Genomic DNA, 19,502 nt, shown 5'->3' with positions numbered 1-19,502 from the left:
GCTGAATTCAAAGCATTTTGAAAATGACACACTTCCTGCTGCCAGTTGGTGGCGCTATAACTTTGACTCCTAATAGTCACATATATGCGATCGACATCATACAATGAATAATCTGATGAAGTTTGATTGAAATCAGGAAATGTATGTGGATGGTATTAGACACTTCCTGTTTCTCAATTCTCGCCATAATTTCAACGCCTCGCCACGAGCAAACCGTTCGAGATATCAAAAATCCCCTGGCAATTTTTCATCCCCAATGTCTTGAGATCATGTTGACCGAGTTTGGTGGTAAACGAGTAAAAAACCTATGACAAGTATATCAAATTCCAGAGCATGCGCTTTTTACATAACTCTAAATAGCTGACTTCCTGTTGGGCGGAGCCCAATGACATGCAATACGAAAATTGTTCGGCACAATGAGATCTATATGTGTACTGAGTTTCATATGAATATGTGCAAGTATGTGTGAGCTATACATCAACATTTATGACTGTGTTCCAGGGGGCGCCATAGAGCCCCTGTGCCACGCCCGTGTCCCAACCTCTGCAGGCTCCTAAAGGGCACAGATTCCAAAGTGTGCGCAAATTTTCAAGAGTTTTTGAGTATGTTAGGGACCCCAAAAGCCCCCACAACTTTGACCAAAAATATGAATAATAAACCCTAAATAGCCAACTTCCTGTTGGGCGGAGCCTATGACATGCAGTACGAAAGTTGTTTGGTTTAATGAGATCTACATGTGTACCGAGTTTCATGTGTCTACGTGCAAGTATGTATGATATATGGCCCTCAGTATTCCAGGGGGCGCTGTAGAGCCCCTGTGCCACGCCCGTGTATCAGTCTCTGCCCGACCCTAATGGCCGCAGGTTCCAATCTGTGTGCCAATTTTCAAGAGTTTTCGAGCATGTTAAGGACCCCAAAAGCCCCCGTAACGTTAGAAAAAAAAAATAATAATAATAATAATAATAAAAAATAATCCTAAGGAAAACAATAGGGCTCTCGCCCTCCAGGCTTGAGCCCTAATAATAATAAAAAATAATCCTAAGGAAAACAATAGGCCTCTCGCCCTTTGGGCTTGAGCCCTAATAAAAAATAATCCTAAGGAAAACAATAGGCCTCTCGCCCTTTGGGCTTGAGCCCTAATAATAAAATATAGCTGCAAGCAGCGATGGCGGGCTCAAGCCACCAATGCCATCACCACCCCGGTGGCATCAGGTAAACTGTGCCCAGCGGGCACATGCATTCACAATATCCCTCTGGCAGTGAGGTTTTAAAGGATAGAGGGGAGCGTAGAGGGGAGCGTGCATTTGCAGTGGCTGGGCCACGACTCTGGAATACCCTGCCTTTAGAGATCAGACTGGCCCCTTCCTTGTCTATTTTTAAATCTTTGCTAAAAACTTTTTTATTTTCCTTAGTGTACTGACTACTGTGTTATGCTACATTTTGAAATGGGTGGTTTTAAATTTTTTGTCTGGTCTATTTTTATGTATGTGTAATATTCTTGCTCTTATGTTAAAGCACTTTGGTCAGCCAGGAGGCTGTTGTAAATGCGCTATACAAATAAATTGAACTTGAACTTGAACTTGAACTTGATATGGCAGTTAAAGGGTTAATCCGAATCATCTAGACTTTAAAATCACATTCACAGAACAATATATATATATATATATATATAACTTTAGTAACACTTTACAATAAGATTTCATTTATAAACATTATGTTAACATGAACAATATTTATATAGCATTCATTCATGTCAGTTAATATTCCAAACTTAAACATTAAAACATTGTTTTATTGTGATTTTTTTCCAAGCACATTTTACCAATTCCAAACCATATCAATCTTAATAACTACCATTATTTTTTATTTAATCATTTATGAGTGCTATACAATAGTCCAGGAAAGCTGGAAGAGAAAAACAGGTCAAGAAGAACTGACAAAAGAATTGCAAAAGAATTAGGAATTAATGTGAAGATTAATTTTTAGTCAATTCTGCAAGACAGACTTTCAGGAAAGGAGGTGGAATAAAAATGAGCTCCTAAATCTTAATCCCGGATTCTGGAAGATATATTCCTCAAACCATCAAACAAGAGGAGGTGGTGCTGTTCCTTCACGAGTCAGTCTAATCTGTTCATAAAGCCTATATATAAAGTCTTAATATATAGTATTTCACAATACTTCATGGTATTCTAATTAAATAATTTTTTGGAATCTTAGATCTCTCAGAACCTGACACATTGTAATTCTGAGACTCCAGGAAAGTGGCAGTTCTGTAAAATGTTGGCGCTGGAGACTAAATGCTCACTGATAGTTTCACACCTAATTCACTTAAAACACACACACACAGTGACAGAGGGACAGAGTGACATCAGATGTATGTTTTTTAATTTTCTGTCATCCATATAATGTTGTATAGTCATGAAACTATGCATATTTCCTCAGAATGACTTGTCTTCTATGTGTACATTTTTTTGAAGTGTTTAGAAGCTGCACTTTTTTTTACTGGTTCCTTTTTTACTATTATTTCAAAAAATCACCACGACAAAACCATTCAAGCTATCCAAAATTCATTCACACCTGTTCTGTAAGATTAATTCTTTAAACAGTGGTAAAAGAGGATGTGGTGCTGAACCTTCAAGAGTCACTTAAAACGTATCTGTCCATAAAGCCTATTAAGAATTATTCTTAATATACAGTTCACAATACTTCAGCTTGTTATTCTAATTAAGTGAGGGTCATTTTATCAGTAAAATTCCTAAAATACATATTATTTTATTTGAAAGATTTCTATAAATTATTTAAATCATACTCGTTTCTCCAATAATTATTTAAAAGTAATCCTATAGCTCCCTCTGGTGGCCATTATAGGTACTAAGAATTGCAAGCTTGATTTATAAGTTATGATAGTTTTAATTTTATGCTGGCTCTTGAAAATGATAAAGCTATGAAACTTACTGTGCTTCCTTCAAATGAGGACTTCTACTTATATAAAAAATTATGAAGAGTTAGCATGAAAAATTTTAAAGATATAGTAAAATAACTATTGTATTTTTTATGTTACTTTAATAAGTCTCTATGGCAACACCATTTAAGCTATCCTAAACCCATTCACAATTTAACATCTCAGTATATTGGCATCATGTTGAAAAAGGAGTATGGAGTAGTATGAGTAGGAGTATGAATTCATTTGCAGGCTGATTTTATCATAAATCCACAATAAAATTTCTGAGTTCTGTATCAATCTGTGTTGTTGTTTGTTTATTTTTATCTTTTATTTTTCATAGGAAGATAACTGACCCTTTACTCTCCTTTTTAATAAATGTGCTTATAAACCAAGGACAAGCTATTTATAGCTGTATTTATAAACTGCTTACTACTGACTATTAATATTGGGACAAGGCTTTATAAAGCATGAACTGACTATTTACTAATGAGTGCAGTTATTATAAAGTGTTATCAATGCATTTGCTAATGTTAACAAATTAGACATTATTTTACAGTGTTATCAAATCCTTAAATGACTCATAAGCATTTGTGAAAGTTCTGCTTGCATTACAGCTTAGTCTTGATCTGTGAGCTGAACAGATTTACTGTTACATCCATGAGATTATGTAAATTCAAATAAATATAATGTCACAGGATGTCATAGGTCAGTATCAAATGAGTTTGAAATTATTATTTGCAGCACAAATAAGTTTTTTTTTAGGATTTTTAAAAATCCCTAAAACTGTCAGAAAAAGGTTAAGGCCTAAGCTATTTCTATGTGAGTGGCTAAATTTATTTTTGTTTTTATAATTGTAATACACAAACTATGAAATTATACAAAATGTATAAAAAGGTAAATAAATAAATACGCACACATTAAAAAAGCAGCCAAGTCGAATGAGTTTCCTTTTTTATATAGATTAAAATTGAAGACAGAAGCAAGTGGTAAATGTGGTCACTTTAATATTCAAATCCAGTAGATCCAGTTTATGTTCACGTGGCTGTTTTCGTTCATATTCGCCAAGCTATTATGTATTTTGAAATAATCTTGTCCGTTATGTGTTCGTTCGTACGACGAAAGACAGAAACCTGCAGCTCGAGAGATACATGTTATTCTGCCAGTCACGCTTTCAAATAGTCTTGCACACTTAAACAGGTCACAAACACCTGCATTTAGCTCTTGTAGTGTTACAATGGGTTTATTGTGTGCATTTGTGGTAATATTTTATTTAAAAAAGCTCTTAAACAAGAATAAATTCGTTTGTTTTGAGCTCGACACTGTACGCGCTGATCGGAGGCGTGATTTCAGATATAGGCAGCCACAAATATTTCATTTTCACACAAACAGTTCAAAAACATCTGAATTTAGCTCTTGGTGTGTTCTAATTGGTTGATTGTGTGATATCGCTGTAATAATTTATTTTTAAAAGCTTTAAAACAGGAATAAATTCGTTTTCTCTGAGCTCTTTACTCCAGACGCTTGTGATCACAGCGGTGATTCATCTCTCCTATTTCTCACGTATCTCTGGCCAGAAATAATTTATCCATGAGCCCTGAACCGGTAATAATCAGATATGTTGGTTTAGCTTGTCAGTGTGAATTAAATCTAAGTATTTGTTTGTATTTTTAACCGATTTAAAAGTGAAAGTAAAAGTTCGGGAATTGAACCTGTAGGGGCGCTATTTCTCTCAGACAATGGAAGTCTAAGCACACACACTCAAACAGAGGGACAGAGTGAGATGAGATGTCTGACAGTTTTTTAATTTTCTGTTATCCATACAGTGTTGTAAAGTCGTGAAACTATGCATATTTCCTCAGAATGACTTTTTCATCTGTATGAAAAAATTCTTTGACGTGTTTGGAAGCTGCAATTTAAAAATACAATAATGATTCCCTTTGTAAGGTCATTTAAAAAAATCACCACGGCAAAACCATTCAAGCTATCCAAAATCCATTCACAATTTAAGTTCCTATCAGAAATACTGATGTGTGTTCAGAGTTTTGTGAAATTCTAAGTATGTTATTTGCCTCAAAATCACCTGAGAAGTATTCCAGTTTGACATGTTGCCACGCCAACAATTTTTTAGATATCAATATCCCCCTTGCAGATTTATATCGGCTGTGTTTTAACATTATTCTGATGAAGTTTGAAGCAAATCGAGTAATAATAAGATGCTGAATTCAAATCATTTTGAAAATGACACACTTCCTTCTGCCAGTTGGTGGCGCTATAACTTTGACTCCTAATAGTCACATATATGCGATCGACATCTTACAACGAATAATCTGATGAAGTTTGATTAAAATCAGGAAATGTATGTGGATGGTATTAGACACTTCCTGTTTCTCATTTCTCGCCATAATTTCAACGCCTCGCCAAGAGCAAACCGTTCGAGATATCAAAAATCCCCTGGCAATTTTTCATCCCCAGTGTCTTGAGATCATGTTGACCGAGTTTGGCGGCAATCGAGAAAAAAACCTATGACAAGTATTTCAAATTCCAGAGCATGCGCTTTTTACATAACTCTAAATAGCTGACTTCCTGTTGGGTGGAGCCTATGACATGCAATACGAAAGTTGTTCGGCACGATGAGATCTATATGTGTACTGAGTTTCATATGAATATGTGCAAGTATGTGTGAGCTATACATCAACATTTCTGACTGTGTTCCAGGGGGCGCCGTAGAGCCCCTGTGCCACGCCCGGGTCCCAGCCTCTGCAGGCTCCTAAAGGCCACAGATTCCAAAGTGTGCGCAAATTTTCAAGAGTTTTTGAGTATGTTAAGGACCCCCAAAGCCCCCACAACTTTGACGAAAAATTTGAATACTAAACCCTAAATAGCCAACTTCCTGTTGGGCGGAGCCTATGATATGCAATACAAAAGTTGTTTGGATTGATGAGATTTATATGTGTACCGAGTTTCATACGTCTACGAGCAAGAATGTATGATATATGGCCCTCCATATTCCAGGGGGCGCTGTAGAGCCCCTGTGCCACGCCCGTGTATCAGTCTCTGCCTGGCCCTAATGGCCGCAGGTTCCAATCTGTGTGCCAATTTTCAAGACTTTTTAAGCACGTTAAGGGCCCCAAAAGCCCCCGAGACGTTGGAAAATAATAATAATAATAATAATAATAATAATAATAATAATAATAAAAAATAATCCTAAGGAAAACAATAGGCCTCTCGCCCTTTGGGCTTGAGCCCTAAAAATAATCCTAAGGAAAACAATAGGCCTCTCGCCCTTTGGGCTTGAGCCCTAAAAAATGTGAAATCGCTGCGCTCAACCAAGACTTTGGGTGCGTAAAAATCTGTAAAAATCGTAATGGCTTCAAATTAAAAAGCAGAATGCACACTCATTTATATAATTCTTACTGATTTTTATATTTTCTTATAATTCATAAAGCACAAATAGATCATATCCATAAATCCATTTGTTCTTCTTTCATAATAAAAAAAATCCCAAAATCACTAAGAAGCATACAAGTGAGCGTGGATTCTGCTTTATTCAATTCAGTTTCAGTTGAAATTACAACTTTTTTTCCTGTTTGCTCAATTTAAATTTCAGATTCATTACTGGATTGCTTAGAACCCTCTTAGAGATAACATACTGATCCCTTAATTCTTAAAAATGGATGGACCCTCTTGCACTTCTGTGTCTTTTGGTGCTTTGGAAGATTTTAAATGTCAAAATATACTCTTGAAATAATGCAGCACTGCATGTACAGACCTGCATATCAAACAAGCCTAGAAATAATGTGTCTCTTTGACTTCAGGCTGTTGTTTTGTTGTAAATCACCATTTAGATGTTTCTCTCATCAATCCGTCAACAGATTTCTTGTGAAAGGCAGATTTATTCACAAAAGGTTCAAAATGCTGTTGGATTAATAATAATAACAAATCTCTCTGCTCTTTTCCAGTCAGTCTCGAGGACGTTGATTCGGTGAGGTATGGCCGTCAGACTGAAGGGCTGCAGAAGTACACTGACTCCTCAGTGGACGACCGCTGCTTCTCCATCATCTTCAAAGGCCGACGGAAGAATCTAGACTTGATTGCCTCATCTAAAGAGGAGGCCAAGAGATGGGTCAGCGGTCTGGAGAAGATCATGACTGGCATGCACAGCCTCAACCGACAGCAGAACAGTGAACAGTATCCTTGAACATCCATTCCAGTTTCTCAGCACTGTTCAATTCAGTTCAATTCAAGTTTATTTGTATAGCGCTTTTTACAATACAAATCGTTACAAAGCAACTTTACAGAAAATTACATTTCTACAATATTTAGTTGTAGCTTATAAGTGGTGACTATCAGTTTGTGCGTGTATGACAGAATTTTTCTGAAAAAATTAATACAAGACATAGTGAGCCAGACGATGAACATTATTCGACGATAACATTATTATGTGTTCCTGTAGCTCAATTGGTAGAGCACTGCGTTATCAAGCGCAAGGTCGGGGGTTCGATTCTCTGGGAACACATGATATGTAAAAATGTATATCCTGAATGCACTGTAAGTCGTTTTGGATAAAAGCGTCTGTTAAATGCATTAATTTAATTTAAATTTATTAACGGCAATTATTATATGATGCAGTCATTCCGTTTAGTGGCAAATTGTAATCTACAAGATTCTGTGTACTGTTTTTTGGTCCAATAATTAATATCTCTGTCTTATCCGAATTTAATAAGAGAAAATTATTGGTCATCCAATCTTTTACATTTTTAACACACTCTGTTAGCTTAGATAATTTAGAAGTTTCATCTGGTCTCATTGAGATATATAGCTGAGTATCATCAGTATAACAGTGGAAACTAATCCCGTATTTTCTAATAATATTACCAAGGGGCAACATGTATATTGAAAATAGAAGGGGACCTAGGACGGATCCTTGTGGCACTCCTTATTTTACTAGTGATAAATGAGATGACTTCCCATTTAAATAAACAAAATGGTAGCGATTGGACAGGTAAGGATCTAAACCATCTTAGAGCCTTCCCTTGAATACCTGTATAGTTTTGTAATCGATCTATGAGTATGTCATGATCTATGGTGTCGAACGCAGCACTAAGATCAAGTAAAACTAGCAATGAGTGGCAGCCTTGATCTGACGCAAGAAGCAAGTAATTGGTAATTTTTAACAAGTGCAGCTTCTGTGCAATGGTGGGGCCTGAGACCTGACTGAAATTCTTCATACGGATAACTTTTTTGCAGGAAGGAGCTCAATTGAGCAGCTACAACTTTTTCTTAAATTTTAGACATAAATGGAAGATTTGAAATAGGCCTATAATTTGCCAGTTCACTAGGATCTAGTTTTGGTTTCTTAATAAGAGGCTTAATAACCGCCAGCTTAAATTGTTTTGGGATGTGACCTAAAGATAACGACGAGTTAATAATATTGAGAAGCGGTTCTTCGGCTACAGGTAACAACTCTTCCAGTAATTAAGTGGGTACTGGATCTAATATACATGTTGTTGGTTTAGATAAAGTGTAAAGTCAAGTCACCTTTATTTATATAGCGCTTTAAACAAAATACATTGCGTCAAAGCAACTGAACAACATTCATTAGGAAAACAGTGTGTCAATAATGCTAAATGATAGTTTATAAGGCAGTTCATCATTGAATTCAGTGATGTCATCTCTGTTCAGTTAGATAGTGTCTGTGCATTTATTTGCAATCAAGTCAACCATATAGCTGTAGATGAAGTGACCCCAACTAATCAAGCCAGAGGCGACAGCGGCAAGGAACCGAAACTCTATCGGTGACAGAATGGAGAAAAAAAACCTTGGGAGAAACCAGGCTCAGTTGGGGGCCAGTTCTCCTCTGACCAGACGAAACCAGTAGTTCAATTCCAGGCTGCAGCAGAGTCAGATTGTGCAGAGGAATCATCTGTTTCCTGTGGTCTTGTCCTGGTGGTCCTCTGAGACAAGGTCTTTACAGGGGATCTGTTGATTTTGATATTCTAGGTATTATCAAATTGCCTGATTTTTGAGAACGTAGCAGACATAGAGGATCATAATGTAAAAGGAGCTCATTCAAATACTAAGGTGCTAAACCATTCAGGGCTTTATAAGTAATAAGCAATATTTTAAAATCTATACGATGTTTGATAGGGAGCCAGTGCAGTGTTGACAGGACCGGGCTAATATGGTCATACTTCCTGTTTCTAGTAAGGACTCTTGCTGCTGCATTTTGGACTAGCTTTGTGATAAGTTTATTTAGCTCTTCCTGTCCTATATTTGTAAAGCACTGCAGTTTATCTTTGGGTGCGATGGATGAAACTGAAGTGTTAGACGCTGTAGAATCTACATTCGCTATTGTATTTCTGATCTTATCTATTTTATCAGTGAAGAAATTCATAAAGTCATTACTATTAAACGTTGGTGGAATATTTGAATCTATTAATTTGTTAAGCCACTGTGCTAAATAAAAACCTTGGATTGTTTTGGTTATTTTCTATGAGTTTGTGGATATGCTCTGCCCTGGCAGTTTTCAGAGCCTGTCTATAGCTGGACATACTGTTTTTCCACGAAATTCTAAAAACTTTCAAGTTAGTTTTTCTCCATTTGCGTTCAAGACCACAAGTTTCTTTCTTGATAGAGTGAGTATTACTGTTACACCATGGCACAGTACGTTTTTCTCTAACCTTTTTCAATTTGATGGGGGCAACAGCTTCTAATGTATTAGAGAAAATAGTGCCCATGTTGCCAGTCATTTCATCTAGTTCATGTGTATTTTTAGGTACAAATAGCAGTTGAGATAAATCAGGCAGGTTATTTGCGAATCTGTCTTTGGTGGCTGGAACAAGGAAATAGTCTGTAACATCATCACTTTGAGGTACGATATCTATAGCAGTAAGATCGATTCCATGCAATATAATTAAATCTTAAATTAAAACGATGAGTGGGCCCGGTGACATTTTGTTTGACTCCAAAAGAGTTTATTAGGTCGGTAAACTCAAGTCCTAATGCATCATTTGTATTATCAAAGTGAATATTAAAATCTCCCATGACTAACGCTTTATCAACTGTAACCAGGAGGTCTGAGAGGAAATCTGCAAATTCTTTTAGAAATTCTATATATGGCCCTGGTGGTCTATACACATTAGCCAAGTGCAAGCAAGAGATACATTAGATTTCTTTTGAATGTCTGACAGTGTTTAAGCAGAAGTATTTCGAATGAGTTAAACCTGTATCCTGTTTTCTGAGTAACATTGAGAAACAATATTATGTTGCAATTAACATCGATTTAACATATTTAGGTCACACATCATCTCAAAGTGACATTTATTTCATATACAGTATAAGGTTAAGGTTTGGGTTAGGTTTCAGTTAAAGGATGTTTGCTTGTATTTTATAAATCATTTTATACGTAATTTACTGTTATTATTATATGTAATATGTGTAACTGTTACCTCAAATATATACTTTTTTGCACTAAAAGTACTATGTGTAAAATGTGTAATAAGCATTGATATAAACCTTTTTTATAAGTAGAAAAGATCTAGCTAGAAAACTGTAATATTCAGTCCTTACATCAGACAAAAAGCTGGTTCTATAGCTGCATGCGCAAGGCAGACAAGAATGCAGACAACAAAATGTCCTTGAAGGAGCTGAAGCATTTCCTACGTCAGATCAATATCGAGGTGGACGACAGTTACGCTGAGATGCTTTTCAAGGTGAGAGACAAATCATAAATATATTGTTTGCATTTTAACTTGTGTGAGAAGCTTATAGCAATTTTTATTTACGAGTCTACAAGTTCAAGAATCTACACAATATCATATAAAACAATTTGTTTTTATGATATTGTGATATTGTAATCAAATTGCTTTTGAGCTCACTGGCTCATTTAAGTCTCCTAAAAATCTCAATTCGTACAGCTGAGTCTTTACTCATTTTCAAGAAACATCTAAAGACTCATCTTTTTCGCCTGCACTTAACCTACTACCACCAGTACTTTTCCTTTTCTTGTCTTTTTCATTTAATTAAAAAAAAAAAAAAAAAAACATTATATACACATGGCTATGCGTTCTATACTAGACTAACTGAGACTTGTCATGGCACTTGTATTCTGTTGTTGTTCTTTTGTTGACCTGACTGCTTCTATTGTTCTCATTTGTAAGTCGCTTTGGATAAAAGCGTCTGCTAAATGATTAAATGTGAATGTAAATCTAAAAAATCCTATTAACTGTCCCACAGAACTGGTTTATTTATTGATTTATTGATGCATTTTTTGCTATTTAATATTGCAGAAATGTGACACATCAAACTCAGGCACTCTGGAGGGATCTGAGATTAAATACTTCTACGATTTACTGACTTACCGGGAGGAAATTGATGTGATCTATGGGAAGTACGCTAATACTAATGGACAGATGAGCTCCGGCGACCTGTTGAACTTTCTCCAAAATGAGCAGAGGGAGTCTGTGTCTTTGGAGTATGCAAAGAAGCTCATTGAGAAATATGAGGTGGATGAGACAGGTAAGCACACTTTAATTTACCAAAGCAATACATCAGTTGACTGTTACCTTTAAAGATATTAATAGCTGCATTAATAGGGTACATTCGACTGATCAAAAGTTTTTTTTTTTTTTTACTTTCTATTTTTCGCAAAAATATTAAGCAGAACAGCTATTTTGAAATATTAATAAAAATTAGTGCTGGAAACCGATTATTCGCAATTAATCGTATCCAAAATAAAAGTTTACTTAATAAATATACACTGTACACAGTCAAACATTATGTATATATAAATACAAACACATGCATGTATACATTTAAGAAAAATATACTAAAATATGTTTATATATTAAATGTATTTTATATATGTAAATATTTTCAAGCTATAAACTTTATGTGTGTGTGTTTTTATATATAGATAATAAATAAAAACAGTACGCACGCATAGTATGTAAACAAATCTTTTATTTTGGAAGTGATTAATCGCAATTAATCGTTTAACAGCGCTAATAAAAATAAATGTTTTTTTGTTGTTGCAAATCATCATAGAATAGAATTTCTGAAGGATCATGTGACACTGAAGTCTGGCGTAATGAAATCTGAAAATTCAGCTTTGAGTTACAGGAATAAACTACATTTTAAAATGTATTAAAAACATTTTTTTAAATTAAATAAAAAAATGTTATTAATATATAATATAATTTGGATAATAGAAGATAAACATTGTCTAGCAAACTATAAATAGTTACGCTCACATCCAAAATGCTCATCAAAGACGTCATCAAGCCCATCAAAGAATATACTTTCAAAGTGAGTGAAAAATGGTATTTAACTAATAAAGTCCACTGCTTTGGACATGATTAATCGTGATTAATCGTTTAACAGCGCTAATAAAAATAAATGTTTTAAAAATAAATAGAATAACATTTCTGAAGGATCATGTGACACTGAAGACTGGCGTAATGAAATCTGACAATTCAGCTTTGATCACAGGAATAAACTACATTTTATAATGTAGTAAAAAAAACATTTCGGATATAATATAATTTGGATATTAGAAGATAAACATTATATAACAAAATATAAATACACAATAGTGAATTACTCAATCAAAATAGCAGGTGCATCATGTAACAAAATATAAGTAACATATTTTTTACAATACATTTAAGTGTATTAAGTGTTTTTACATTTACCCAGCCAAACAGAACATGTACATGAGCAAAGATGGTTTCCTGATTTACCTGAACCATGAAGAAGGCTCCATCTTTAACCCCGCCCACAAACCTATATACCAAGACATGCATCAGCCGCTCAATCATTACTTCATTTCCTCTTCCCACAACACCTATCTGATGGAGGACCAGCTGAAGGGGCCTAGCAGCACAGAAGCTTATATCAAGTATGAACATGTCTGCTTTCACAAGTCTCAACAGCTATGCATTAACACATTAAGCATTCATCCATAAGCAGTGTGAGAAAATAGTTGGGTAACACTTTATTTCGCTAGTCCACTTTAGACATTCTACTAACAGTAAGTAGCTTTGCAACTACATGTCAACTTGCAGTTAGTAGAGTATAAGTAGAATGTCTTCTTAATATCTTCTCTTTCTTTGTTAACTTATTCAAGTAAACCTAAACCTACCCTAAGTCTAATCTGAGAATTAGTAGACATGTTGTTGCAATAAATGAGATTTAGTTGATATGTAGTTGACATGTAGTTACAAAATTACTTCTAGTTAGTTAGTATGTAAATGTCTAATTTGACTATCAAGAGTGTAACCAATAGTTGTTGTCTTTTAGAGCTCTGATGAAGAGCTGTCGCTGTGTGGAGCTAGATTGCTGGGATGGTGCAAACGGAGAGCCGGTTATTTACCACGGCCATACACTCACATCCAAAGTGCTCTTCAAAGATGTCATCAAGGCCATCAAAGAATATGCTTTCAAAGTGAGTGAAAATAGATGGTTAAATAATAATGCCCACCGCTTTCAATGTGTGAACTTTTAATCTATGTCCATCAACAAAAGGATGTTGTGAGTAGGGCTGTCACTTTTAGTTCGAAAATCGATTGCGCAATCGATCGGACCAACCAAAAGAAGTTTCGAAAATGAAAATAGTGAATCGATTTTAACCAAATATGTACACTATTAATTTTAAAATAATTAAACAATTAAAAAATATGGATGTAACAAAACTCAAAACCAAGCAGAAACAGAAAATAAAGAATTCCGAAAGTGCAGTATGCGTTGCGAAACTAGAAAGTTCTATTATGCTGCGTTCACACCAAACGCCTGATGATAAGTCAATGTAAGGGCGCATTTACGCGCGTCTGGATGTCTCGCAGGCGCGGTAGATGCGAATTCGCCTCATTCGTGCATCTAGTTACAGGACATTCTGAGTTATGAAAAGGAACATTGCAAGCTGACAGCTTTTGTGGTGGAAAATTGGCAGTAATACCCCCTGGGACAATGTCCCTGGGACATCAGTGTGGTCGGAGCGCGTCTTCTTTTTGAACAGTTGTTTGAAATGGATTGAATTATTATTTAAAATAATTTTGGAGATTTTTGAAATGCCTAAATCATAAATGCAGCCGGGTTGAAGCCTGCAGTGATGTTTTTCTTTTGTTATGGCAGCCGTCCAATCTGCATATATATTTTTTCGAGAATGTTGCACTCCTGTTGCTTTTTGTTATTCTGCCAGAAACTTCATGCCAATAAATAAGAAATACTGCTGACTTGTGCATTTCTAGCGCTCTCTTTACGTTCGTCCATTATTTGACGTTGAAAAAGGAAACTTTTTTTAGACATGGAAAATCGATTTTACAATCGATTCAATGGACACTTATGTCTTAAAAATCGAAAATGATTTTTTCACAAAAGTGACAGCCCTAGTTGTGAGTCTGCTCACTTATGTATGCTACCCAAAGTTTTTTGGAGCAAATTACTTCAAATGTTCAAAATTAGAATGTGCAAGCTTTTGTATAAGGTTTTTATGTAGAAAATAGGAGCAGAAAACGGTACAATAAGATTTCTCCCAAAGTGTTAAGAAGTCAAACAGCCAGCATGTCATAAACATTAACATTTACACACAGGACAAATGGGTAACGAATGCATTGCAGATGCAGAAAGAAGTAAATAATGTTTTTGTGTGTTGTTCTGAAAATAAAGTTAGCTTTAGCTGCATGTCATATTGTTTATTACTGTTGTTTCACTCCAGAATCCATTCAGTATTCATGTATCTTGTATAACACACGTTTGTGTTACACATTAGTTAATCAAGACAATAACACATTATTTAATTGAGAAAATATCACAAAACAATGAATGAAGGCCATTATCATAAATAATTAGGAGTCTGCTCTTACTGGCTGATTTGAGAAACAAAAAGAACGAAACTCTTAGTGACTAGTTCTCCAAATAAAAAGGAGGTATGTATGTGTCCGACACAATTGTACAACAGACAATTTAATTGGCTATTTTGGGGCTGTCAGTCATGTATCTATCATAAGGTCAATTGGAGGTTGTGATGACTGATAAAAGCAGCTTTTTGTGGATTATGAAAACTACACTAAACTACACTTTTTGCTACACTAGACCTCACAGTATCCTGTGATCCTGTCTTTGGAGAACCATTGCTCCACAGAGCAGCAGAAGATCATGGCCAATTATTTAACCTCCATCCTGGGCAGTGCTTTGCTCACTCAACCCCTGGGACATCAAATGCCCAGCACTTTTCCAGGACCCGAGGTAAGATCCCTACAAATAACACACTTGGAAGTTTCTGCACAAACTGCACTATAAAGGTTTTTCTTTCTTCCTTATTATTTGTGATTTCTTTGCAAATAAATGTTTTGAGTGAAATTTGTTGCTTTTTTCAGTTCTTGTGCTGTTCGCCACATATCGCCACCTGGTGGATAATAGATACTGTTTTCTAAAACTAAACCAGCTACATAACTTTCTTTTCACCACACCCCACTTTCCACGGATGACTTCCTCGTCATCCCTGCAATCTTCCTGTTTACTTCTGTATCCATGAATTCAAATAGCTGAAGACCGAGGAAGTGATTATCAGTAGAGCTACGATTACATGGGGAAACTTTTTTTTTTTTTTTAACACTTCCTGATGATTCACCAAAACACTTGATAAGCTTTTGAGCTGCAAATGACAAGACCTTACATGTTCAGACTGGCAGGATTCAAAGTGCTTGTTTTGGTTGTGAGGTGGGAGGGGATTCTGAGAAAGGTCAAAATTGGAATCCATGCAGCTGGATCAGTTTTGAATCTGATCCTTACGATGACTTATTTGAATCGAGTTTTAGCCCTGAGCTTTCTCTCGTATTGAAAAGTTCTGCCAGTTTCTCTGAATAACACGCTGGCAGGATGGTAATCAAAGGTGATTCTAGTATTACAGCCTGAGGGCGGCTCAGCCATGAACTCCCATCCTCACATAAACACAGCAAGCAGAGAAACAATAGGGATGCTTCATCTTTCAGATCCATCAGCAATATGTGAAAGCTATCTAGAATTTCTCTCACAAAACGTATACCTATCCTGTTTTTTTATGCAAAATGCATATGCATTTTTTTCAGGATTCTTATATTAATTTAAAGTTCAAAATAACTGCATTTATTTGAAAGAGAAAGTCTTTACTGTAACTTTTGATCAGTTTTAGGTGTCCTTGTGGTATAAATGCATAAAAATTCTTCACAAAAAGTTCTGAACAGTAGTGTATATAACATTTCAATGCATAATCAGATCTTATCTGATCTGTTTATGTTTGTAGGAGCTGAAAGGACGTTTCCTGATCAAGGGCAAGCGTTTGAACAAACTGGATGCGGCATTCAACAACAACGCCACAGAGGACGTGGACAGTGTGTCGGAGGAAGACGAGGCTGCTGAACTCAAAGAGGGTGAACAGAAACCAAAGGAAAATGTGTGTAAAAACTGTTCAGTCATCCAAAGAACAATAACCAAACAGCAGCTGACATTAGTTGAACCTGTATTAAAAATTATCATTACAGGGGAAACTTCAGTGTAATCTAATGTACCAGTGAAAGCAAAAACAGCCTCTCAAGTACTACAAAATGAACATTCACCAAACATCACATACACTATAAGGGTAAAATTGACAGAAAAGCAGATTTGATTTGTTAGTGCAGCACAAAATAGGGTTTAAATCAAATTAATAAAATGTTTATTTTCAGACCACTGCATTTTCTTTGAAGTGTAAACTGGAAAACAGGTTTTCAAAATGTTTCACAAAGCACACTTAGGTTCGCGGAGTTTATTTGCATACACAAAGCTGTGGTAGATAAGGTTGAGTTCAAATCGGCACACTGTCAGACATTCCCACAAAAACCCCATTCAAATCACGAGACAGACAACAGATTTGTTCTGCTTATTTGGCATGTCTTCGTCATGGCATGTGTAAAGTTATGCCCAACTGTAACCAAACTGTATTCCTGATTGTGTTGTAGAGTTCCAAAAAGATCAAGCTGGCTAAGGAGCTGTCAGACCTGGTCATCTACTGCAAGAGTGTCCATTTCAGCAACTTCGAGGATTCAAGAGATAACCAGGCTTTCTATGAAATGGCCTCCTTCAAAGAAAGCAAAGCAATGAACCTGGCAGAAAACTCAGGTAAAAACCAGAGTGTTGCCAGCTTCCAGGTTGGCCTACAAGAATATGTCATAACTGCAGCACTCCCCAAACTAAAGAAAAAAAGGAAAAAAAGAAAGACCTAAAATATGAGTGATGTTGCCAGATATACTCAAATAACACATTTTGTGATTTCTTGAAGCTACGGCATTTATTCATCACAACATGGATAAGCTGAGCAGGATCTACCCAGGCGGCTCCAGAACCGATTCTTCCAACTACAATCCGGTGCCACTGTGGAACGCCGGCTGCCAAATAGGTGCAAAGCCCTCGTGATATGAGATAATATGAGTCTGATGCAGTTCAGAAAGCCTGGTTATAATCTGCATGTGCTTCTATTCACCACTTAATATGTTTTTATCTCTCAAATTGTCTGTAGTGGCTCTAAACTTCCAGACTCCTGGTAAGGAGATGGATCTGAATCAGGCCCGCTTTCTACCTAATGGCAAGTGTGGCTATATACTGAAGCCAGAGTTTCAGAGGGACCCTGCCTCACAGTTTGACCCCAGGAACCTCAGAGTAGGCCCCTGGCTGAAGAGAAAGATCTTGCATGTCATGGTGAGATAAAAAAGATAAATAAATAAAAATAAGATGAATATATATAAAAATTCTGCCTGATACAATAAATAACATATATAAGAAAATTAAATCAGTCAAAATAAATAATGAATATATATTTTTATTTGTTTAAAAATGAATCATTAAAAGCTGAAATACAGTCATTTTTAAATGCTACGAGGGAATTTAGGCATAATAACATTATAATATACATTATGAATTTAGTTTTTGATGATTTCTTTATTTAATAAAATATATTTTTTAGTTTATATTATATAGTTTTTTAATGAAAAATTATTTACTAAAAGCTAAAATCTAGAATTGTAATGCTACTAGTGCATTTAGGCATAACAACATTATAATATACATTATGAACAATTAATATTGTAAAAATATATTTTTTACATATTTGTTAAATTATGTCCTGACAGTAGAATATGAGACAGATAATCTGTGAAAAAAATCAAGCTCCTCTGGCTCCTCCCAGTGGTTCTATTGCCATTTGCAGTTACGGACTGCACCCGGTAAGAAACAACCAATCAGAGCTGCGGTCCGTAACTTTGTTTGTGTTCAAAATGTAGAAAAATATATATAATAAGCGAGTACACCATGAATCCGTTTTCCAAACCGTGTTTTTGGCCTGTCCTGAATCACTAGGGTGCACCTATAATAAGTGTTTATATTCTGACTATTTTAGATTGCTTCAGGGATAACGCGGCGGAGTAACCCAGTACCTTTGTGATTCTTCATAGACATAAACACAGAGAAGTAGTTCCGGCTACGATGTTCTTCCGCAAGACGCAAGCAGTTCTGTTTATGAACCGCTAGAGCGTCAAAAGTTACCTACCGCAGCTTTAAGTGTTATTCTGGGCCTGGTTTCCCAAAAGCTTCGTAAGCCTAAGAAGTTCGTAAAAACGATCGTACGACTGATCTTAATATTAAGGTCTGTTTCCCAAAAGCATCGTAACTTAAGTAGATCTACGAGTGCTCTGGAGTAATTGTAAAGCCCTAATTGCTAAATCATAAGAAAACAGATTTATGCGGTCACCTGCAGGACAATCGAAAGATTACACCTTAAACTTATATTTATTTTGATTATAATATAAGGATTTCATTGTGCTTTATTGTACACTTTATGACTCGTTTCCTTATTTTTGTTTTATTAATTTATAAAAGAAATAATTTAAAAGGGCAGAAATATAGAAATACATATTTGAATTAAATGACTGAACAAAAAAAGAATAAGAATAAAATAAGTAATGTAGGAAAAAATGTCAATGACTTGCTGAAGTGCACGAAAACCAGCTATGTATTTGATCTGAAAAAACGTCTCACTCTCTCTCTCTATACTGTGTATAAATTAGTGGTGGGCCGTTATCGGCGTTAACATGCTGCGTTAACGTGACACTCTTATCGGGTGATAAAAAAATATTGCCGTTAACCTATTCTCAAAGTTGGGTTGGGAGCTCTATTAGCAAGCTATGATGACTTTCACCTTGATATTTTATATAACCGACTGGCTGAGGACAGCCTAAAAAGATGCTCAGGACAGTTGACGGGCCACTGCTGCGCATCGTCACGAAAGCTTAAACCTTACCGCTTGTCAATTTAAACATTAAAGCATTCAAACACAAGACGCGGAAAAGCTGAACAGAGTAAGTTCAGACGAGCTGAACCGAGCTCTCTTCTGCGAAGTTCTCCTCGAAGTCCGTCCTGCACCTGAAAGAACAAGCACAAATCACAGTTTGAACCAAAAAAAAGATGTGAAAGAGCCCAATTCAGTACTCGCGGTGTTCTGGTGTTCAGGGCTCATGCAGAAAAAGGCGTCTCAAAACACTTGAACATCGAA

The 19,502-nt window shown here is 35.8% G+C and overlaps 1 protein-coding gene across 2 annotated transcripts in view; it reads left to right on the top strand.

The window, feature by feature from the left end:
- Nucleotides 1–19,502, top strand: part of plcd1a (phospholipase C, delta 1a) — a 61,551-nt gene that overhangs the window by 38,339 nt on the left and 3,710 nt on the right. For both annotated transcript variants that reach the window (XM_052595866.1, XM_052595865.1), the window contains exons 3-12: nucleotides 6,904–7,132; nucleotides 10,527–10,656; nucleotides 11,233–11,461; nucleotides 12,641–12,842; nucleotides 13,244–13,388; nucleotides 15,035–15,187; nucleotides 16,224–16,373; nucleotides 16,918–17,077; nucleotides 17,238–17,354; nucleotides 17,475–17,653. In XM_052595866.1, coding sequence (XP_052451826.1) covers nucleotides 6,904–7,132; nucleotides 10,527–10,656; nucleotides 11,233–11,461; nucleotides 12,641–12,842; nucleotides 13,244–13,388; nucleotides 15,035–15,187; nucleotides 16,224–16,373; nucleotides 16,918–17,077; nucleotides 17,238–17,354; nucleotides 17,475–17,653 — 1,694 coding nt within the window. The remainder of the gene's footprint in view (nucleotides 1–6,903; nucleotides 7,133–10,526; nucleotides 10,657–11,232; nucleotides 11,462–12,640; nucleotides 12,843–13,243; nucleotides 13,389–15,034; nucleotides 15,188–16,223; nucleotides 16,374–16,917; nucleotides 17,078–17,237; nucleotides 17,355–17,474; nucleotides 17,654–19,502) is intronic.

This window comes from Carassius gibelio, chromosome B24, assembly GCF_023724105.1.
Source record: "Carassius gibelio isolate Cgi1373 ecotype wild population from Czech Republic chromosome B24, carGib1.2-hapl.c, whole genome shotgun sequence".
Taxonomy (NCBI): domain Eukaryota; kingdom Metazoa; phylum Chordata; class Actinopteri; order Cypriniformes; family Cyprinidae; genus Carassius; species Carassius gibelio.
Note: the sequence above shows the minus strand (reverse complement) of the source record. Positions and strands in the feature narration are given on the sequence as shown.